At 43.2% G+C, this 24,601-nt stretch overlaps 1 protein-coding gene across 7 annotated transcripts in view; it reads right to left on the bottom strand.

Moving 5' to 3' along the window:
* Positions 1 to 9,058: 9,058 nt before the first annotated feature.
* CEP162 (centrosomal protein 162) overlaps positions 9,059 to 24,601 on the bottom strand; it is a 79,006-nt gene continuing 63,463 nt past the window's right edge. For 6 of the 7 annotated variants that reach the window (XM_054024208.1, XM_054024213.1, XM_054024210.1 and 3 more), the window contains 4 exons: positions 23,856 to 23,997; positions 23,221 to 23,319; positions 14,651 to 14,785; positions 9,059 to 11,097 (listed from right to left, as the gene is read on the bottom strand). In XM_054024208.1, the coding sequence (XP_053880183.1) occupies positions 10,888 to 11,097; positions 14,651 to 14,785; positions 23,221 to 23,319; positions 23,856 to 23,997 (586 nt within the window). In that variant the 3' untranslated portion in view covers positions 9,059 to 10,887. Of the gene's footprint in view, positions 11,098 to 14,650; positions 14,786 to 23,209; positions 23,320 to 23,855; positions 23,998 to 24,601 lie in introns of those variants that run through there. The other variant, XM_054024212.1, reaches the window with a different exon arrangement.

Here is a 24,601-nt window from a genome sequence, read left to right as displayed (position 1 = left end):
ATGTAAAAAGTAAAGGGGGACAAAAGCACCAAATGAACATATAGAATTACTTATTTGACAAATAACACTAATTCCACTAAAGGAGGATTTTAAAATAAAAGCCAATGAGCTGTTTTCTCACTCCGCTTTTGCTCTGTTTCAGGAGATTTTCCCCTTTCTCTATACTCAGGAGGTATTGTTGCAACACGTGGTTCTAACTTGCTTCAATTTTAGGGCTTAACATCATCAGTTTAACTTGGCCATTATGCAGAAAGCATCTAAAAATGCTGTTTTATGTAACAGAAACTTCATACTGTCACCCTAGATGTTACAAAGTATCTGGGAGATATTACATCACAGCATAACTGAGCATTTCACATAAGTTCACATATTGTAGAATATGTAAGTTTTCTCTATCCTGAGGTAGCAAGTTCTCTTTCCTTTCCCAAAGGTGTGTTTCAATGAATGTATCTTCAAATAATGACATATTAGACACACATGGATACATGTCTTTTTTATAATAAAGAGCAATATTAAATATAATAAAATTAATAATGTGCTCAGTTAATTTCAAATAAATTAATTTCAAAACTAGATTCCTTCCAATAGGGCCCTGGACTATGTAAATGAAACATTAGAATTTCTAGAAACAATGTTTTTTTGTGTTAATAGTGTCTTTAAAAATGCAGTTAAGATTTTCCTCTCTTGATGACCTGGGGAAGCAGCAGACTTGAGAGGAGTTTTGTTGGGAGTATACACTGACAGCTTGGAGACATTAGGGTTTCTAGTAGCAAGCGGAAAGTACTAATTTGCTTCAGGCAAAATCCAGAACGGTCTTGTTACTAGACATTCTTGTCCCAGTTACCATCCCCAGTGTACCTGCTTTCAGAACCCTACAAATACTGGCTCCCAGAAGGTAATGCCACAACACATGAATGGTTTATTATGTTATCTGAACCCCTTTATGTAACTAGAACTTAATTACATACACTAAAAATGCTTCAGTATGTAGAGTTATGTATTTCTTTAGAAAAAAGAAGAAATTAACTGTCATAATGTAACTGAGAAGCTAAAGCTGTACATATACAGTAACTCCTCACAAAGTCATCCTGGTTAATGTTGTTTCATTGCTGATCAATTAGGGAACATGCTCATTTAAAGCTGTGTTATGCTCCCTTCTAACATCATTTGGCAGCCACCTGGCTTTGTCCACTGTTTGCAGGAAGAGCAGGCTGTTGCAGCTAGCTGGTGGGGGCTTGGAACCAGGGTGGACCGGCAGCCCCCCATCAGCTCCCCGCTCCCCTAAGTTCCCTGTGCAGCAGCTGCTCAGCAGGCTATCAATTGCAGCTGTCCCTCCCCCCCACTGCCACATGCTGCTCCTGCCCTCTGCCTTGGAGCTGCTCCCCGAGCCTCCTGCTTGCTGTGTAGGGGGGAGGGAGGGAGAAAGAGGGGGGCTAATGTCAGGGTGTCCCCCTTCCCCCTGCTCCTGCACCCTGCTTACCCCATCTTCCATAGAGCAGGAGGGACACACCAGGGCTCAGGACGGAGGGAGCCTGCTAGCAGCAGCTGCGGTCTCAGCAAGCTGATCTAATTAACAAGGCAGTGTACTTAAAGGGGAAATGCACATCTCTCTCCCACACACATACGGTGTGTGTCTCTGTCTGTGATGCTGTCTCCCCTTCCTCCATTCCTGCTGTCTTGTAGAGTGTGAGAGTTAACCCTTGAGGGCTCAGCCAAGTGCTAGTTCATCATTTAGCAGTAAGGCATTCCCTGGGAAATATCCCACCCTCTGACTCCTCCACCTCAACCAAGCTTCACAATCATCATCACTGTGTACACCAGAATTAAATTGTGTTTAAAACTGAGAGAGAGTGTGAGTGTGTATATAGAGTATATAGTCTTTTGTCTGATGAAAAAAAATTCCCTGGAACCTAACCCCCTCATTTACATTAATTCTTATAGGGAAATTGGATTCGCTTAACATCATTTTGCTTAAAGTTGCATTTTTCAAGAACATAAGTACAACGTTAAGTGAGGAGTTACTGTACTTAACTTATGGTAAGATGCCTTTTTTGATAAGATTTTGCTCTCTTTACTAATTAAAACATTTCACCACACTGTCAAAATGTCCTATCAACTGCTACTTCAAAAGAGGATACCATACTTTTATGGCAAATCCACACAGGAACTAGAGGATGGACTGAAAAAGTTACTCACCTTGTGCAGTAATGATAGTTCTTCGCGATGTATGTCCTGGTGGGTGCCCACTGCAGGTGTGCATGTGTCCCTGCGCTGCTGATTGGAGAACTTTGGCAGCAGTGGCCATTAGGCCCGCACATGCGCTGTCTCTCCTCATGCAATGCCACAAGGCTAGTCAGCGCGCCTGGGCTAACACCCGTCAGCGCCTTCTCTACCTCAGCATCATTAACAAGAACTCCAAAATAGAGGGAAGGAGGGCAGGTTGTGGAGCACTTATAAGGACACACATCTCTAAGAACCATTGTTACTGCACAAGGTGAATAACTTCCAATAGTGTCCCTATAGGTGCTCCACTGTAGGTGACTCCTAAGCAGTACCCCTTCTGGAGGGTCAGGACTTCAGAATTGGGTCAGTTACGGATGACAGCACTGTGGAGCCGAAGATGGCATCGGAGGCAGAGACTCAAGTGATTGCATAGTGTTTTGTGAAAGTGTGGACTGACACCAGTATCGCCGCTCTACAGATCTCTGAGATAGGGACATTCTTGAACGTGACAGATGAGATCGACCTTGTGGAGTGTGTATGAATAGGGCCTGGAAGGGTCATATTGTGAATTTGGTAACACTGTCTGATGCAATTCGATACCCATTTAGAGAGCTTTTAAGCTGTGTAACGGGGTGGTCACCCGCACTTGCCCTGAGGGGTATAAAGACAGCCCTGGGATAGGGCTGTTGCAGGGGAAAGCAGCTACTAGGCTGATTGGGGAAGCAGCCGCAGCTGGACCATGCCCCAATCAGGCCTCAGCTGGCCCTATATAAGAGGCTGGGAGTCAGGAGCTCAGCAGACTTCCTCTAGCTTCTGAAAGGGAGGTAGCTGGCTGCAGGGACCTAAGCAGAGTACTTGAGTAGAGCAGGGCTGGGGAAAGGTAGAGGAGCCGGGGAGCTCCAGCCTGGAAAGCCCCAGGCTGCGGCGTAGCAGAAGGCCAACGGGTACTGGGGGTTGCAGAGGGCAGCCCAGGGGTAGGCAAAGGCAGCAGGTCCAAACCCAACCTTGCTGGTGATGTGTAGGCTGATACATCAGTCTGCCTCAGGGCACGGGGGCTAAATGATGACTGGCAATAGCCTTATACTGAGGTGAGGTGGGGATAGTGGGTGGGGGTTCCCCAGGGAGGGGAGACCTCAAGACTGAGGGGTGTACAGCCAAGGGGCAGCACCCCAGATAATGGGGCACCGGGTCCGGGAGGGACACGGGGGCCAAGCGGCAGTGGGACACCAGCCTGCAGAGGGCACTCCGGAGGCTGGACGAGCTAATTCCCGGAAGAGACCAGCAGGAGGCCCCGCAGGGGTGAGTCCCACATTGCTATAGGCTGAGATTGCTGAGCCCTTGGATCTTTCTGCAATGGAGAGAAAAAGTCTAGGGGACTTCCTGGAGACCCTTGTCCCGTTAAGGTAGAAGGCCAGGGCTCCCCTGATCTCTCAGGTATTTAGTATAGCCTCCCTGTTGCCTTGGTCAGGCTTGGGATAGAAGATTGGAAAGTGAATCAACTGATTCATGTGAAATGGAGTGATTACCTTAGGGATGAATTTTGGATGCAACCTGATCATAACCGTGTCTGGAAAAAATACTGTATAAGGTGGATGCACTATCAGAGATGTTCGCTCTCCTATTCTCCTGGCTGAGGTAACTACTACCAGGAAGACTGTTTTCATTGATAGGTACATCAGCAAACAGGTGGCCGTAAGTTCAAAAGGAGGCCTAGACAGCCATTTCAGTACCAGGTTTAGGCCTCACGTGGGGATAGAAAGTTGAGGGAACTCCACTACCCTCCACTGAGGTGCACTTGCTTCTGCCCCACCCGCTTTAAAGGTCTGAGAATTTTTGAAATTCCACTTCCTGTTTGCTTGGCGTGGACAGCTTACATTGCATCTTCCAGCTGACCATGGCGACTCCACACAGCAAACGCTCTCCCGCTTGGAACACACTTGAGTTGTTGGATCTGCTGGCACTGTGGGGAGAGGAGGCTTTGCAGTCCCAGCTCCACTCCAGCCGTAAGAACTTCAATACCTATGGTCAGATTTCTCATGGCATGTTGGATAAGGGCTATGAATGGGACACAGTGCAATGCTGTGTGAAGATAAAGGAGCTGAGGCAGGTGTACCAGAAGGCAAGGAAGTCAAACGGTCCCTCTGGTGCTGCGCCGAATACCTGCTGCTTCTATGAGGAGCTGGACACCATCCTTGGCGGCAACCCCATCTCTACTGCCAAGGAGTTTGAGTTGGAGCATAATATGGAGCACACATCAGGGTCATCCAGTGGTGAGGTAAGTCAGGACTGCTTTTCCACTCTGGAGGGGTCTAGCCAGTCCCAGCAGTCCATGTCTGGCGTGGATGATACAGGAGGGGGAGCTCTGGTAAGTGATTTTTTTGAGTTAATGCTCCTCAGTTATATGAGATAGAGTTGTCCTTTGCTTTGTTATTCGCTAGAAGTGGGTGAAGGGATAGAAACGTACAAGACTAGTTGTGTTTGTGTGTGCTTCACATTCCCCTGTGCCGCTAAGCAGTGTGGCAGAACAGTGTGTTAATGTACACCGAGATTTCATGGGAATCTTTCCTGGAGATACTCGCCAATCCTCTGCTGAAGGTTCCTTAGCAGAGCTGCTTTGTTCCTTCTCCCACTGTAGAAAACTCCTATGTCAATCGGCAATCACTTGTGCAGGGACCAAAGCGGCACACAGGCAAGCAGCACAGTGACTTGGTCTGAAGCCACATGCATGCAGGAGATGCTCCCTTGCTTACCCTCAGGAGTGAGATATCAGCTTCAATGATCCCCTTCCTGTGGAAAATGGTGGCAGAATTCACAATATTGTCCCTAGTCACCTGCACTGATACCCTTAGAAAACCACCGGTATCTTTTGCCCCATCTTGAGCGCCACCCCCTTCCCCCAGGCCAAACTTAGGGCATTCACTTAGCTGTGTACTTACCAAGGGACAATGACAAACTGAGTCGTATTTTTAAAAAGATGCATTTTACTATAATGATTCAATGCTGTGCGTGCACTAATAATCATGCTTCTATTTGTTTCTTGTGCTTCTGCAGATGTTGCCTTAACGGGAACTTCCTACACACCAGCGGAGCACCTCCACCAGATAAGGAAGCAACCAAGGAGGAGCAAGGAGAACATGTTTTGAGAGGTGCTCCAATCCTCAGAGGCCAAAAACCAAGAACACAGGGCACGGAGAGAGAAAAATTTAAAATAGAAAGGCAGGACAGAAAAGAGTGAGGAGCGCATTGGAAAGGGCCAGGAGCAGATGATAAAAGTGATGGAGGAGCAAACAGAGATGCTGAAGTCCCTAATCATGCTCCAGGCAGAACACGTGTGCTCTTACTGCGCAGCAGCCAATACAGAACTGCTTTCCATGCCTTCCCAAACTCCTCCCACTTGCAACTTCCCAGAACATCTCAGTACCCTGTTCACTTCTCCACTTCGGACAGCTTCCAAAATGATAGTTGGACTTACACACAGCTATATGTGCCTATACTGCCCTTCATTATTATCTCCCTTCCCACCAAGCATTTTGTGTGTGTTGTTAATTGGTATTTAATAAAAACACACTCTCTGAAAGATAACCAATATTTATTTGTCTCCTACACATGGTAGTTGCTGTTGGAATTAATACACAGTGGCAATTTGATCATCTGCTGAGTACAAATCATGGTCAGGAATCATCAAAATTCATGCAAGGCAGCAAGTTAACAAAGCATGGCAGAGTGCTGTATAGAAAGACATATTATTGGAGCTCATTCCCAAAATAGTGCCTCAAAGCCTCCCTAATTTGAATAGCAACCCATTGTGCCCCTCTAATAGCCCTGGTATCTGGCTGCTCAAAATCAGCTGCCAGACAATCTGTCTCAGCACTCCATCTGGGGGGAAAACTTCTCCCTTAGCTTCACAAATATTATAGCGCGCACAGCAGGCTGCTGTGACTATGGGAATATTTTCATCATTTAATTCTGACCTGCCATAAAGGCAGTGCCAGCGCGCTTTTAAGCTGCCAAAGGTACATTCTATGGTCCTCCTGCACCTGCTCAGCCTATTGTGGAAGTGCTTCTTGCTGCTGTCCAGGTTTCCTGTGTAAGGCTTCATCAGCCATGGAAGTAAGGGTCTCCTAGCATCACAATGGGCATTTCACCATTCCCCCATTGGAATCTTCTGGTCTGGAAAGAAAGTCCCTTCTTGTAGCTTTCTGTACAGGCCAGTGTTCATGAAGATGCGTGTGTCATGCACCTTCCCAGACCAGGTCCCCACATTGATGTTAGTGAAACTGCCACAGTGATCCACAAGCACTTATAACACCATAGAGAAATATCCCTTTTTACTGATGTACTCCATCGCAAGATGATCTGGGGCCAAAATCGGGATATGCGTGCCATCTATTGCCCCACCACAGTTAGGGAATTCTATTGTCATAAAGCCATCCAGTATTTCATGCATATTGCTAAGAGTCACAGACCTTCGTAGCAGCATGCGATTAATGGCTCTTCACACTTGCATTAATGCAGCTGCAACAGTGGACTTCCCGACTCCACACTGGTTCACTACTGATTGGTGGCAGTCTGGAGTTACCAGTTTCCACACAGTGATCAGCATGCGGAGCTCTCATTTTGGTGTCCTTGTGCCGCACTACTGGAGCAAGCTCTGCACACAGTTCTAGGAACATGGTTTTCCGTATCCAAAAGTTCTGCAGCCACTGCTCATCATTCCAGACATGTATAATGATGTGATCCCACCACTCAGTGCTTGTTTCCTGAGCTCAAAAGTGATGGTCCACCATGTTCAGCTGCTCTGTGAATGCCAAAAGTAATCTGCTGTTTCTTTCCATGGCACACAGCAGGTCAGACAACTCTGATTCCTGTTCAGAGTGGGTGCTCGTAATATATTGCATGATCAGATTGTTCATAACACTGACTACAACAGTAGGGAGCAGTGCAGGATCCATCCTTTCAGACAGAGATGGTGGGCGGGCGCACTGTAAACAGGGGTTGTTGAAAAATGCCATGAAATGCAGTCGGAAGCCCAGGGAGATGGGATGGAAAAACTGCATCATGGGACTTGAGCCCGAACCCATGATGCACTATGATCCACTCTGCCTTCCCACAAGTCCTAGCTGCACAAGGTGGCAAGTAGCACAGTGGGAGAGCTCTGTTGATGCTATAGCACCAACTGTGAACACGCTCTGTTGACAGAAGGAGCGTTGTGTGAACATGCACAAACAATGTAATTATACTGGGTTTCGATTGTCAGCATAACTTGTGTCAACAAAACTCTGTAGTGTAAGTCAGGATTAAACAGACTGTGAATGGCTATCCAACTACAGAAGCAGTTTCTCCTCCCTTGGTGTTCACACCTCAACTGCTAGCAAAGCACCTCACCCTCCCTGATTGAACTAACCTCGTTATCTCCATACTGATTTATACCTGCCTCTGGAAATTTCTATTACTTGCGTCTGATGAAGTGGGCATTCACACACGAAAGCTTATGCTCCAATACTTCTGTTAGTCTTAAAGGTGCCACAGGACCCTCTGTTGCTTTTTACCTCTTCTGGCTTACTGTCTGAACCCTCACTAGAGAGCAGAGGGAAGGGACATAACATGGCATGGCAGTGGGAATACTTCCTGTGGCTGGTAGAAGCTCAATGCAGAGGTCTTGGTACCAAGAGGAGGGGACTCAGGTGCACCTGACATGCAGAGGTCTCTGGAATGGCGGGATTCCGCTGGTACCAATTGTCCCAGTGTCAGTAGTGGTGCCGGGGTTGGGGGCAAGAGGGCGGAGATGGAGATCTGGGTCTGCAGCTGTCTTTCAGGTACCATGTGAGCTGTCGCTGGTGAAGTGGACTTGCATGGACTTTTTAAGAGTGTTTACACTTGTCCTTCGGAACCAGTGACTCGGTGCCCATGTCCATCGGGTCCGTGAGTCTGTCAGTGGTATCAGTACCCGTTGGTCTTTGTGAGGCATGGTTGCCAGGCTGAGATGGTCTTGGAGCCGGCAAGATACCAAGCGAGATGGTGATCGCTTACGGCTATCTCAGGGTTCACTAGGGGGACTTCCCATTCTCCTTTTAGATGATTTGTGAGAGGGGTCCGCAGCCTGTTTCTTCAACCCACATCCCTTAGATGTAGAAGGTTATGAAGACTCATGTCTACCAGGCAACTGGGGCCGGATTGATGCCTCTTCAGGCAGAGCTCTCTGTCTTCCTGGAATCTTGGCCGGAGTTGTTGGCAAAGACTACACTTCTGCTGTATATGGCCTTCCCTAAGGCAGCGAATGCACTGAGAGTTTACCTGCAACCAGGATTGCCTCTGTACACGTGTGGCACTTCTTGAAACCTGGCAAACTGGACATACCCCATTGAGGGAAAAAAAGCAGGAAAAATGCAGTCTCTTTCTTTTTTTTAGGGTAAAATAAGAACGAAGATGACGAAAAAAACACTACAACTATAACTTAAATAGGAGGCTAACTATAAGTATGTAAAACAAGAGAACAATAGTATTAACGGACTGCTAATGGCTCTCTCGCTAGCCAAGGGTGGTTGAGAAGGAACTGAGGGGGGTTAGCCTGGGCCTGTTGACTAGCCTTGCGGCGCAGCATGAGGAGAGATAGCCCGTGTGCCTGCCTAACAGACACTGCTACTGAAGTTCTCCAATCACCAGCCCAGGTATGCAAGCACACCTACAATGGAGCACCCTTAGGGACACTACTCGAAGAAGAAATATTGGTTTCTTTTCTTTTTTTTTTTTTTTAAACTTTTGCATTTGCAAACAAATCACAAGAGCTTGTACATTATGAAAATACAACATATTTACTAATGATTGACATTTTATATACAAATCTTTATAGTCCTATTTACATAATTTATGACTATATATTAACACTTCCAGATTATTCTGGATTATTCTTAATTATTCTAAAAAAATCTTTTTAATGAAAATTAAGCTTTTATGGCGTTTTGGAAAATATCTGAATGAGATACGCAAAATAATTATTGCATTAATCCCAACTTTATCACTCTCAATACACGTTTTGCATACAGATATCATGTACAAACACTTAGGGATTGTCTACATGAACCATTAGACTTCAGCCAGCTGGGGTGTGAATATACCCCACACTAGCTGTTCTTGTGGACCCTGCTCTACATGCTAGCAGTCTGTTAGAGCACTTTGAGCTAGTCGCATTTCACAGAGGACCAGATCAAAGCATTCTACGAACTGTTAATATACAGCAGCAGGGACAATACGGATAGTCAAACCATGACAGGCTAGTGCCTGGGAGCTTCACACCCCAGGCTGCTGTGGTCTAACTGTTCATGCAGGCTAGCCCTTACATACAGTGTATGTATTTTTACATGTATATATAAAATATATACCATAAATATGAGCAAATATTGCACTGCAAATCAATTATGGGCACTCAAGTGCATTTTAACAGGAACTTACAAGATACAAATTGGTATATAACTACTTTTTATTTAAATCATGTACACTCACTCGTGTGATCACATAATTTACTGATGAAAAAGTATCTTCTTTCATGGTCCCTCCAAAAAGGCACAGATCTATAGCTAATATATGTGCTGCTGTAGACTTGTAAACTAAGTTACTTCAGCTATGACTTAACTTTTAGCATCATTCAGTCAGCAATCAAATACCACCGATTATACTAAACAGAGCACTAGCATGAATGGCATGGCTTTGTAAGAATATCTCAAAATTCAAAGAAAATGGTTTTCTAAGGTTATGTCTATACTAGGAGTACTACAGCGGCACTGCTGCAGCTACACCATAGCATAGACGTTTCCTATACCAACCGAAGGAATGTTTCTGTTGATGTAGGTAATCCACCTCCCCTAGCTAGGTTGACCAAAGAATTCATCTATCAACCTAGCTGCATCTAGACCAGGGATTAGGTTGTCTTAACTATGGCATTCAGGGGTGTGAATTTTTTCCACACCCCCTGCGTCCTTCTAAATTTTAACTGTAGACCAGGCTTAAGTCTGGGGTCATTGTTGTCATAAAAAGAACCAGACCTAGTCCTCCAAGCATTTGGAGAAGTTTAGGGGCCAAAAAGGGGAGGGAGGAAAGAAAAGAGTACTGGGTGAAAAGATGAGAAGAGAGAAGTGTTGGAAAGATGTAAACAGGATTTTGTGCCCTAATTATTGTAGTAATGATATTACTGGGTTAGCAATTTCTGTATAAAATAGACCACATTATTGGAGATTTTCATAGAAGATCTGACATAGGAGAATACAACTGAGCAATCAGTTATGCTGTATGAAACAGAACTGTACATCTTCTCTCAGAAGTATTCAGTAATGTTCCACAGGCTGTTGGAAGAATACAAAATGCAAATTTCTTCACAATTCAGTTTATGGGGGGGAGGGGAAGAGGGGGAGGAGAATCATCTGGCTCAAAAGTCCTAATTTTTTGTTCAGGATTATTTCATATACAAGACCATTTATTATTAAGAAATTATGAGACACAATATGATCTATCAATTGTTCAGTAAAAACTTGCCTTTAGATGAGTGAAATTTCAGATGAATTTATGGAAAGTATCTGAACTTGCAAGGATTTCACCAGTGATTGTTTTATATTCACAGCTGTCTAGGTTAATATTCTATTTCTCTGATCAGTTCTTACCCAGTCACGTCTTTCAATATCTTTCTGGTAAATTTAATCCACTTGAAACAGGTACTGGAATAACAACCCCTTGTTTCTGCAATTCCCGTAAAACATCTAATATTGAATCTAATTCCACTTGAAACTTCTCCAGCTCTTGATTCTTTAATTGGGCAAGTTTTTTCCACTTCTCAACTTCCTGGGTTTGCTGCACTTCAGCAACATGTCGTGTTTGTTGCACTATCTGTAAATGATAAGTTGGTTAACAAGAAGTATATTGATTTCCAGCCATCAGTTCACTGAACACTGTTCCTTAGTTGAGACAGTCCCTTTGCAAAAATACATACTATTGTATTTTTAATTAAGTTTCTGATGTTAAATCCCAAAGCCCACTGCTAATTATTATATGGAAATATTTGTTCTGAACACTGGAAAATGTACTTTTGATAGTAGCAATAAATTCCTTTAGACATTAGTGGGGAGAGGAAGGGGGGTTAATACCCAGTTCATATTAAAGAAGCTTCACAAAGATTAATTTATTTTTTCCAAAGGTCCCAATTAAAAGTTTGAGCACTTAAGACTTTATGACAAATATTTAACACTTTTGAATATATCAGGCCTTTATGAGCCTTTTACAAAATTTGCTATATAAATACACACTAATTGAATTAGTAATAGTGTGCAACAAAGACAGACCAAATCTGGATTCTCTTTATGATACAGAGACCCTGTGCTATTGCTATACTTTTAAAAACTGCGTAATGAACTCTATAAATGCACCAAAAATAGCCTATAGTGACATTGCCCTGAGGCTGTTGCGGATATGGGTCTGAATGAGTTTTCACTCCTAATCTCACCAAATTCCAACAAGCTAATTTAAACATGTTCGTGTCAAAGGAAATAAAAATCCATATGCCATTCTGAAAATGTAATGGCTATTCCAAACAGAATATTTTATTTTGGAATGTGCTGTATAAAGCAAAGACATAGTTTCAATCCTCTATAATAACAAGATATAAATTGCCAGTTATTTTCATTATTTATGTGTATTACCGTAGTGCTGAAGGGTAAATCTACACGGAAAGCAGCAGCCCACGGCAATGAGTCTCAGAGCCCAGATCTACGGATTCAGGCTCATGGGGCTGATATTACAGTAAGAAGTTCAGACTCCTCAGGTTCTGAAGGCTAGGAATGGGGGCTGGGTTTCGGAAACCCGAACATTTACACAGCTATTTTTAGCGTTGTGGTGTGAGCCCAGTCCGCAGACCCAGGCTCTGAGACTTGCTGTTGTGGGCTGCTGCTTATCGTATAGACCAGTGGTTCCCAAACTTGTTCCGCCCTTGTGCAGGGAAAGCCCCTGGTGGGCTGGGCCAGTTTGTTTACCTGCCGCGTCCGCAGGTTCGGCTGATCGCAGCTCCCAGTGGCCGCGGTTCCCTGCTCCGGGCCAATGGGGGCTTTCCTTGCACAAGCGGTGGAACAAGTTTGGGAACCACTGATATAGACGTACTCTAAGAGCCCTAGTCATGGACCAAGACACCGATGCTTCTTAACATTCAATACATTAGACTGTCCCTTTTTTATTTTATTTATTTGTACTGATTACTAGGAGTCCCATTGCAGAGGATTAAATTTGCAAGTTGGGAAATAAGCAAAAATTAAAAAAAAAAAATGAATACAAACAAACCCCACAATAACTCAGCAAAAGAAAAATTACTTAACAGTGATTGGTGTTTCTTATAGTGTTGCTCCTCTTTTACTGTACAAAAAAATCCTCACAATAAATATTGGGTCAGATTGTTTATTTCAGTGGTGTTACACCAATAAAGAATTTGGCCCTATGGTCCAGAAAGCAAGGCAGTAAGGAACTGCCAATCAAGTTAAAGCATAAATCCCACCTGCCCCCACTTGTATCTGAATTGAGGAACTTTCTAGAGTTGAAAATAAGGGAAATTACCCACTACCTGAGGTTGTAAAGGTGAATGGGTGGGGCCATGAGAGAGGGAAAGAAGAAAACAAATGAGTTACGTTGACTTGCTGTTTTGACTTTTAAAAATTGACAGCACAGGAATAGAAATAGGGCATTCACATTCATGCTAATGAAGAAATAAATTGCTCCGCCAACAGGTCTTATATATTTGATAACTTTCTTCTTTAAAAGAATCTATTATATCCTAAGTGGACAGTTCCACTTTCTCTGGCACAATGGAACTTTCTACCATCAGGGTAAAGCTTGTATCTGCAGCAGACAGGGCTTTCTTTGGGGCCAGTCCAAGACTATGGAACAATGCCCAGAAGAACTAAAAACCTCATCACCTTCTACTCCAAGTACAAGATACACCAGGGCCGGCTTTAGGCCGATTCCCCGGACTTGGGCCCCGCGCCTAAGAGGGCCCTGCACCTTAGGCACCTTTTTAATTTTTAAAATTTTTTTACTCACCCGGCGGTGGTCCAGGTCTTTGGCGGCGGGGGTGGTGGGTGGGGGTGGTGTCCTTCAGTCGCTCTGGATCTTCGGCGACATTTTGGCGGCGGGGGAGATCCGCGCAAGACCTGGAGCGAGGGAAGGACCCCCCGCCGCCAAAGTGCCACCGAAGACCCGGACTGCCACCGGGTATTCGAATCGGGCCCCGCAATTCCTAAAGCCGGCCCTGAGGTACACTTCAACTTTGCCTTCTCCATTTACCAAAAAAAAATATTCCCCAAACCAAACCACTTCATTACACATATAATCTTCTCCCTGGGAGAGCATATGGGAAAGAATGAACCACATGTGACAGATACTAATCACACTGCTTAATGCACTATTGAAAAGCATTAAGATGCGAAAGTGATGAGGGAAATAAAAGAACCTATACAGAACAAAGTAGAAGTAATTCTTTGGATACAAAATGATCCTTATATAGTTTACTAAGAACACAGAGGCTAGATCCGTCTATAAAATGAGGTACAGGAATCACTGAGAAATTACTTTACCTAATTGAAATTATATATGGCTGTACGTTAGGTTTTAAAAAGAAACCTTAATTCAGGTACAAGTGGTCTGGAAGTGTTTATGCTTTGACTTCATTGGCAGTTCCTTACTACCTTGCTATCTAGGGCATAGAGCCAAATTCTTTTTTGGTGTAACTCAAATAAATAAACAACCTGACTCAATATTTACTGCAAGGATTTTTTGTTTGTATAGTAAAAGAACAGCAACACTATAAGAAGGAAAAAGCTCCAACTCACCAAACCACCACTGGATAATACAATTGTATAATATTTTTAATTATTACCTTTATCCCAAATCCACAAAAAAGCTAAAGAAAGTCTATGGGCATTTTTTATGAAAGTACAAGGAGCATATGGGAAATATTTTGCAAGTTTTTTCTGTCTGTGTAATGTTTAGAAATTGAGCAAACATCTTATGTTGTTGAGCTCTATTTGGGATCTCAGACTCAACTCAGTCAATATTAAGTCGAGCCTATTCTATAAACACACCGATCCTCATTTTCTAAACCTAGTGTTCCTGTTTGTGCCCATATATGGCAATTTGGCACCTACAACTGTTGTCACTTTGGATTTCTAAGTATTTCATTTGAGATCCAATGTACAAGTTACTTTAATTGCCCCTGTAAATAACTGTGGGTGCAGGATTGCATGCACATTTACATGTACCAGCGGGCACAAAAAAGGACAACGACTTTGGTTTATCATGTCATCTGTCAAAATGTATTTGATCCCTGCAGTATGGTCTGCAATAATTTGTACAAATGCTGTCAAAATACATACGAGATAAGTACAGAGATGCTCTATTTTACCTGCTGAAGTTCTTGTTCTCTTTGTGCGTGTCGGATCTCCATATACTTGATTTTCCTTTCTAGACACAAGAAATGTTTCATCTCAGGACTTTGCCTCTCTTTAGCCTCTCTCAGTTCTTCCAACAATTTTGCCATCTAAAATTTGAGGTATTATTTGTTACTTGTAATGAAGTAGTGCCAACTTTACTAAGTGTTGTATAAACAAACAGGATTTCCCATCAAAATGCCTTTACATTTTCTTTTACAGTATTTTAAATGTTAGCCCACTGTTATAATCCAAGCTTATTTTAGAGCCCGAAGGTTCTTGCCTCTTACTACTTTCCTCTATGCTGCAGAAGCCTAATCTCTAGTAGAATCATAGACGATTAGGGTTGGAAGAGACCTCAGGGGGTCATCAGTCCAACCCCCTGCTCAAAGTAGGACCAATCCCAACTAAATCATCCCAGGCAGGGCTTTGTCAAGCTGGGCCTTAAAAACCTCTAAGGATGGAGATTCCACCACCTCCCTAGGTAACCCATTCCAGTGCTTCACCACCCTCCTAGTGAAATAGTTTTTCCTAATATCCAACCTAGACTTCCCCCACTGCAACTTGAGACCATTGCTTCTTGTTCTGTCATCTGCTACCACTGAAAACAACTGAGCTCCATCCTCTTTGGAACTCTGCTCCAGGTAGTTGAAGGCTGCTATCAAATCCCCCCTCATTCTTCTCTTCTGCAGACTAAATAAGCCCAGTTCCCTCAACCTCTCCTCATAAGTCATGTGCCCCAGCCCCCTAATCATTTCCGTTGCCGTCCGTTGGACTCTCTCCAATTTATTCACATCCTTTCTCTAGTGTGGGGCCCAAAACTGGACGCAATACTCCAGATGTGACCTTACCAGTGCCGAATAGAGGGGAATAATCACTTCCCTTGATCTGCTGTCAATGCTCCTAATGCAGCCCAATATGCCGTTAGCCTTCTTGGCAACAAGGGCACACTGTTGACTCATATCCAGCTTCTCGACCATTGTAATCCTGAGGTCCTTTTTTGCAGAACTGCTGCTTAGCTACAAAAACAACAGGGAGTCTGGTGGCACCTTAAAGACTTAACAGATTTATTTGGGTATAAGCTTTCGTGGGTAAAAACCTCACTTCTTCAGATGCATAGAGTGAAAGTTACAGATGCAGGCATTATATACTGACACATGGAGAGCAGAGGGTTACTTCGCAAGTGGAGAACCAGTGTTGAAAGGGCCAATTCAATCAGGGTGGTTGTAGTCCACTCCCAATAATAGATGAGGTGTCAATTCCAGGAGAGGAAAAGCTGCTTCTGTAATGAGCCAGCCACTCCCAGTCCCTATTCAAGCCCAGATTAATGGTGTTAAATTTGCAAATGAATTTTAGTTCTGCTGTTTCTCTTGGGAGGCAGGCCAGTCCTCGCTTACAGACAACCCCCCAACCTGAAGCAAATACTCACCAGCAACTACATACCACACCACAGAAACACCAACCCAGGAACCAATCCCTGTAGCAAACCTCGTTGCCTACTCTGTCCCCATATCTACTCTGGCGACACCATCAGAGGACCCAACCACATCAGCTATACCATCAAGGGCTCATTCACCTGCACATCCACTAATGTTATATATGCCATCATGTGCCAGCAATGCCCCTCTGCCATGTACATTGGCCAAACCAAACAGTCCCTCCGCAAAAGAATAAATGGACACAAATCGGACCTCAGGAATGGTAACATACATAAGCCAGTAAGTGAACACTTCAAAGCTCCCTGGTCATTCTATTACAGATTTAAAAGTCACTATCATTGAACAAAAAAACTTCAGAAACAGACTCCAAAGAGAAACAGCAGAACTAAAATTCATTTGCAAATGTAACACCATTAATCTGGGCTTGAATAGGGACTGGGAGTGGCTGGCTCATTACAGAAGCAGCTTTTCCTCTCCTGGAATTGACACCTCATCTATTATTGGGAGTGGACTACATCCACCCTGACTGAATTAGCCCTGTCAACACTGGTTCTCCACTTGCGAAGTAACTCCCTGCTCTCCATGTGTCAGTATATAATGCCTGCATCTGTAACTTTCACTCTATGCATCTGAAGAAGTGAGGTTTTTACCTATGAAAGCTTATGCCCAAATAAATCTGTTAAGTCTTGAAGGTGCCACCAGACTCCTTGTTGTTTTTGTAGATACAGACTAACACGGCTACCCCCTGATACTTGCTGCTTAGCTAGTCAGTCAGTCCCCAGCCAGTAGCAGTGCATGGGATTCTTCCATCCTAAGTCCAGGACTGTGCACTTGTCCTTGTTGAACCTCATCAGGTTTCTTTTGGCCCAATCCTCCAATTTGTATAGGTCACTCTGGATCCTATCCCTACCCTCCAGCATATTTACCTCTCCCCCCAGTTTAGTGTCATCCGTGAACTTGCTGAGGGTGCAATCCATCCATATCATTAATGAAGACTCTGAACAAAACCGGCCCCAGGATCAACCCCTAGGGCACTCCGCTTGATACCGACTGCCAACTAGACATCAAGTCGTTGATCACAACCCGTGGAGCCGGATGATATAGCCAGCTTTCTATCCACCTTATAGTCCATTCATCCAATCCATATTTTTTTAACTTGCTGGCAAGAATACTGTGGGAGACCGTATCAAAAGCTTTGATAAAGTCAAGGTACCGTATATACTTGTTCATTAGCCCGTTCGTTTATAAGCCGACCCCCCACAGATGGTTAGGTAAAAATAGAAAAAAACTGTATGAGCCTTTCATAAGCCGACCCTATATTTCAGGGGTTGTCAAACTTTGGCTCCCGGCCCGTTAGGGTAAGCCGCTGGCGGGTTGGGACGTTTTGTTTACCTGGAGCGTCTGCAGGCATGGAGCCCCTCAGGTCCCAGTGTCCGCGGTTTGCTGTTCCCAGCCAATGGGAGCTGCGGGAAGCGGTGCGGGCCCAGGGACGTGCTGGCCGCCGCTTCCCCCATTGGCCTGGAGCGGCGAACTGCGGCCAGTGGGAGCCTATATCGGCCAAACCTGCGGACGCAGCAGGTAAACAAACTGGCGTGGCCTGCCAGGGGGCTTACCCTGAGGCCGCAGGCCAAAGGTTGCCGATCCCTGATTTAGAAGAAGCTATATAGCAGGGGTGGCCAAACTTACTGACCCTCTGAGCCACATATTACAACCTTAAGAAATTAAGATTTCTTAAGATAGCAAGATAACCTTAAGATAGCAAGGGCACACCTGCTGGAGATTGGGGCTTCTGCCCTGCAGGGTGTGCTTGCTGGGGCTCTGGGCTTCAGCCTTGTGGGAGATGCTTGCCGAGGCTCAAGACTTCAGCCCCGCTCCTGCTAAAGCCCTGATCTCTAGCAGATGCACCTTGTGGGACTGAAGCCCCGGGGCCCCCCCACCCATTAGTCAGAAGCCTCTAGCCCCACTACCCTGCCACAGGGCACAAGGCCTGAGCTCTTCCCCCTTGACCAGTCTGGTAGGCAGAAAATGGGGGGAAGTGTGAGGGGCTCAGCGAGCTGCACTTTAACTGTAAAAGAGCCGCATGTAGCTCATGAGCCGCAGTTTGGCTACCCCATATAGGTTACTTTTTAAGTGGTACTGCAGTTCGATACATCTTCGTTCTTCCAGCAGCTGTCTACTTGTGGATTTCAAAAAGGTTCCATCAGAACTTTCTAGAGACCTTAATTTCTCAGTGTTGTTTTCCTGAAATCAAATACCAAGTATTGCTGTATTCTGAGAGTCCCCACTCACCCCCCATTCTTTACTATTCTGAATTCAAAATAGCCTGAGGTGACCAGTTCCAAATACCAATATGTTCACATCCTCATGCAGTACCATGTAGAAGCAGATCCAAAGATAGGGCATCTTCTGGTTAAAGTCTCCAATTTTTAAGTCAAAGTTGTCTTCTAAGGAAGCTAGGAATCTATTTAACAGATTGGCGTAGTTAATGCAGCATGGCTGTGCACAGCAATTCAGAGGCAGATTAGCATTCAAAATATCGGAATTACTTGGGGCTCTCCCAAAATATCTATATCTTCATTTGAGGCACTGGTAGTTTAAATAGATGAAGCTCAACCCCATCCCATTTAAGACTGCTAATAGTGATTCCCCTGTAATGACTAATCATATTTGCAACCCTCATTTGCTTTATTTTCCAGTTTAACTAAATTTGGATTCTAGGCATGAAATGGTTAAAAGTTATTTTACACTAACATTAATAGTTATTACATAAACTGAACAAAAACATGGCAAGTGAAGTTTTACCTTGAAAAGTCGCAGTCTCACAATGATTTCCAATGCAAATTTCTCACTTTACAAATACAATTATGTTTTTTCTAACTGCCAGCCCTTCAAACTCAACCTGGAATCTGTAGTTCAAGTAGGAGTCCTTCCTTCTTACACATCACCACCAGTAATAAAAGGACACACTAGGAACAGATCTTTTGAGTGAGAAGGTGCTATTTTTACATAGGCATTTTTCAGAGTAAAGCTGAACTTTAAGATGCACAGAAGATGAAGATTAAGCATCACTCAAGGGACATTTTAAAGTTGTGATAAAGCACAAGAACTCCTCTTGCTTGAGCACATACGGTTATAGAAAATGTGAAAGAAATACCAGCAAGGACAATGGGTAAGATTACTAAAATTTCAAAAGTTTAAAACCTTATAATGGAAAAAATAGATTTTATTTTAGCAATACTTCAATGGTACTTATGATTTTAGTGTTAGAGTGACAGAATTAGCAACATTGTTCAAATGTACTATCCTCAGCAAAGCTTTCAATTGAAAAAAAGACAGAAAATTAATCATCATCATGATGGAGGATAGTTTTACAGGTAATAGATGGTATAAAAAAAAAAGATAACATAAGTGTGGGACAAATGATCCCTATGGAATAACAAAACAAATACACCTCTACCCCGATATAACACGACCCAATATAAGGCGGGTTCACATACAACACGGTAAATCTCTGACACGCTGCTTTGAGCAGCGTGTTAAGGGTGCCGGGTCTGGGGCCGAGGGGTTGGATAAGGAGCAGAGGGTCTCGGGGGCAGTCAGGGGCTCCTCCCCCCCCCCAGGGTTTGGGGGGGCAGGAGCTGTGGGAGGGCACTTTTGGACTGTGGGGCCCCCAAGAGTGGCCCGGAGGGTTAGCGGGGGGCTGGGAGCAGCCCGCTCTGCTTCCCTCGCCCCGGCCCCAGCCGTGTTGCTCGGGGGAGGGCGGTTGGGGGAAAGGATTCCCCCCCGCACTCACCAGCAGCGGCGGAAGCAGAGCAGCCCGGCTCCAGTCCGCTCCACTCCGCCAGCTCCCAGCCACAGCGCTCCGTTTCCCGCCGCAGGTTAGTATGGGGGGGCATCCTTTCCCCAACCTCCCCGCACTCACCGGCGGCGGGAAGCGGAGCAGCTCCCAGCTGTGGCGCTCTGCTTCCTGCCGCAGGTGAGTGCAGGACTTTTCCTCAGCCAGCCCCCAGCGACACGGCTGGGGCCGGGGCAAGGAAAGCAGAAAGAAATTAAAGCAGAGGTGTGATAATTGAATATCTGAAAACAGAAAAGGTTTGAAGGTTATAATATGGTCATATTTACCCTGTGAATAGAGGAACAGATAGAGATGCAGACGGAAGATTTATTTCTGCATTGGTAGTGAGATGTACCAGACTCACGCGTCACAAACATTTTAGGACCGTGGCTCCCTTACAGAATAAGTTTCAAATGCAATCGATGTCTATAGATCCATGTTCAACTCCAGGAACATATTCATCAAAAGAGGAATACAATCCAGACAAATGATCTTTGATAGTATTTTGATCACTTTCACTCTTCTCCTTTAAGAAATCTGGTTTCACTGGAAACAACTCGGTAACTCTCTTTTCAGTGTGACATCTCCAAAGACAAAGCTTCTTCATGAATTCCCTGATTTTCTCTTTCGTATCTAGTACATTTGTCTTCCTACCTTACCAGTTCAAGTTCAGTGCATTCAATTTGCCAAATATGCCTACCACATAAGTTAATATAATCAAGAAGTCCACATTACACACACAATCTGCAAAGTCTGTTTTCCAGAGGAGTAAAATTCTGATTTTGTCTTGCAATTTAAAGACACGTTGTAAAATATTCATACATGACAACACCCAGTCTTCACTGTGAAACAAAAGCTGAGAGTAGTCAGAGCCCATCATTTCACACATTGTACTAAAACCATGTGTGTTCACTACCCAGAATTTTATAAAATTAACAATTTTAACAACAACATTGAGGGCCTTGTGTACTTAAGATTGCAACTTCTTCAATACCAAAAGCTTATGATGACTCATACAGCTTGTCCAAATTGCTGCTAGTACCACTTCTTTAACTCATGTTGCAACCACACTATTCTATCCTGTCACGGCTGCTGCCTCATCAATGTACAGCCCTACATATGTAGCTCACTTAGGACCTTCTGGAATTAGAAAGATCTTGCCAATCGTGTGTGATTGTTTGCATTTTGCAATTTGCACAGCCTCACCATAAGATGTTTCTAAGGCTTTTTGAGAAACAGTTGCTTCTTTAGACATGACTTTTTGTTTGGCACTTTAATTCTGTTGGTTTCTGAAGGAAAACAAGTCACAGTTCTCATTTACAAATTCCAGGTGTTTGGTTGCTAAATGTCTCTGTAGTTTCCCTGGCCTCACACTTTCATTCATTAATGCATGAAAACAAACAACACATTGTGGCTGTGGACTTTCTACAGTAATACTGAGACAAAAACCAAAACATTATGTAATTATCATTGTATTGTCTACTTTTCATCCATTTCTGTTAACTTTATTAAAATCATGATCTTCAGCCAAACATTTGCTACATGTAGGTTTAGAACTTGGTAAAAATCATTCCAAGTACTAGAGACCAAAGTGAAATGGACAAGCATTATGTAAGTTAAATTTTCTGTGGCATGTTCTGCTTCCTTGCTCACATAAATACCTGGCCTGTCCCAACCAATTAAAATTCACAGTTGTACTTGAGATAAAGAGCAATTATTAAAAACTTAAATTCTAACCAACTTAATTTACCAAGATCTAAAGTGGACGTGGAATTCTAACCAACTTAATTTACCAAGATCTAAAGTGGACGTGGATCTGTTCGCTCTGCAACAAAATATGGACGGAGGAGAAAGTACCAGAAGAATGGACCCTTGGTATCATAATCAAGTTACCAAAGAAAGGTGATCTAAACAATTGTTCAAATTGGAGGGGAGTAACACTTCTATCGGTGACAGGAAAAGTATTAGCAGCAGTCCTCCTGAGAGAATGAAAGGAAAGATGGATACCATCCTACATGAACAACAATCTGGATTTAGACAAGGGAGATCGTGTACAGATGCTATTTTCACCTGAGACGGATTACTGAGAACACAACTGAATTCCAAGGCAGTCTTGCCATCAATTCTGTGGACTTTCAAAAGACATTTGATAGCGTAAATAGAGAAACAACGTGGAAAATTGTGGAACAATATGGAATTCCAACAAAATTAATTATTATGAAGGCATTCTACGCCAATTCAAAATGCTGCCTTAAAATTGAAAATGGATTGAGTAAACTATTCAGCATCAAGGCAGATGTAAGGCAGGGGCCCGTCCTGTCTCCTTTTTTGTTTATGCTAGTCATTGACTATGGATTAAAACAATGCGACAGTGATACATATGGCCTAAAATGGAACAATTCAAGGCTATCTGATCTAGACTTTGCTGACTACATTGTTCTCATCAATGAAGATGCCAACGGACTACAAAAATGCACAAACCAAGTAAATGAAGTAATGGAGAAAATGGGTTTGAGATACAATGCAAAGAAGAGAAACTGGAGAAGGTGGACAATTTTACATATCAGCCAAGATGGTACTAGTTCCAAGGAAATAAGAAGAAGAATCGGGAAGGCAAACGCTGCATTGGGAAGACTTGAAAACATCTGGCAACTCAAAACATCTCACTCAAGACAAAACTGAATGTGTACAAAGCAATTGTTATTGCCATCACAACATATAGCAGTGAGACATGGCAACTTACCAAGAAAGATATGCAAAAGCTGGATATATTTAATCACAAGTGTCTGAGAAGAATATTGGGAATAACATAGATATAGGAAGACAAATGAAGAAGTCAGAAAAATTACTTGCCAGGGCGCCCTCTCACAAATAATCTACAAAAGACGACTTCAGTAGCTGGGACATGTGCTGAGAATGGAAAAAGAATGCATACCAAATACCGGCCTTGAATGGAAGTCAGAAAGAGAGGAAGACCATGAATAACATGGAAACGAACAGTTGTGAACGACATCAAGCACCTCAATATGAAATGGGAAGATCTGGAGAGAAGGGCAGTTGACAGGCAAGATGGCAAATGTGGGTAGCCCAATGTGCAGAAAAGCACGGAATGGACTAAGGTCTAAGGTAAGGAAAGTGGTCACAAGCTTGGATTTTTGCAGGTTGTTTTCATTTTATATTATTGGAACTTTTAAAAAATAAAACAAAGATTTCTTGCTTTATAATCAGATAGCTTAAAATTGAACAAAATCACAACAAACCTTTCATTTACCTCTTTTTGCAAGATTTCTTCTCGCGTTTGTGAAACTGCAAGGGCCTCCTGATCTCTGTGCAGCTCATTAACTTGTTCTTGTAGATGTTTTATTAAGATCTAAGGAAATATTTTAAATATTCCTCATTAACACTGACAGATTTTAAAACCTTCAAAGTAATACATAAAATCAATTCTTGAATCTTAGAATTAAAATATATGAAAGCATTTCTTGAATCTTATTAATAGTAATTGTATTGTACATTATACTAGACAAAAGCCAATACTGATGCAGTTAATTGGTCGTGTACTGGATTTGAATTTAAAATATTTCCATCATATCATATCTTTATGCCCCGTATATTCTCTCTACATTTTTATTATGTAATATACACCTCTACCTCGATATAGCGCTGTCCTCGGGAGCCAAAAAATCTTACCACGTTATAGGTGAAACCGCGTTATATCAAACTTGCTTTGATCCACCGGAGTGCGCAACCCCGCCCCCCCCAGAGCGCTGCTTTACCGCGTTACATCCGAATTCATGTTATATCGGGTCGCGTTATATCGGGGTAGAGGTGTACATTTTTCTGTTAAAATCATAGTTAACTCTTAACATTCATTAGGATCATAGGTGTATAACTGTTTTATTTTACTTCTTGTCTTGAAATTTTGCTATTTAGTTCAGCTACTTTAGAAGCAGAATGTTCCACTGCATGCTGACAAAGAATTTTCTCTACTTCTCTCTGATGAGATGCTCGTAGAGCTGCAATGTATTCTGCTGTATCGTCCTTTGTCCTGTAAAAGAAAGCTATGCATATAGCTGTTCCCCAAAACTGCACCAACAAAATTATATATGCTTATACATTTAAAATAATTAAATTATAGGCCCCATAACTTCAAAATTGCACACACTTCATTTCTTAGAAGTTGCAAAGATGCAATATGCAAACACCATGTGTGTGCAATTACTCCAACTGCACCCACAATTTTGGTAACTGTGTACGAAATTATGCATGTGTCTAATTTTGAAGATTTGGGCCATAAATATTAGTATTACACTATTAGATGAAAAGACAAAGGCATCCAAGCTGCAACAATTTATATTAAATAACCTTGTTCTTACTCAAAGCCATGACAAATTCTAGATTTATTAAAATGCACTCATCTGGACCTGCCTGAGGGCTTAATAGCAGTGATATACTACATAGAAGACCTAAGTCCTCTTCTCAGCGTATTGTTCCTAAATGGGGGTAAGGACTTATGGAAGTGATTGCCTCACATTCTCGTCCATTCAAAAGCATCAATTTTATCCAGTCATCTATGACCAGAAAGATGCCAATTAGTGCCAATTTAGGCGGCAATTTTTGTGACATGTACACACTTGACTATGAATGTGTGT

The sequence above is a fragment of the Malaclemys terrapin genome, chromosome 3 (assembly GCF_027887155.1).
Source record: "Malaclemys terrapin pileata isolate rMalTer1 chromosome 3, rMalTer1.hap1, whole genome shotgun sequence".
NCBI lineage: Eukaryota > Metazoa > Chordata > Testudines > Emydidae > Malaclemys > Malaclemys terrapin.
Note: the sequence above shows the minus strand (reverse complement) of the source record. Positions and strands in the feature narration are given on the sequence as shown.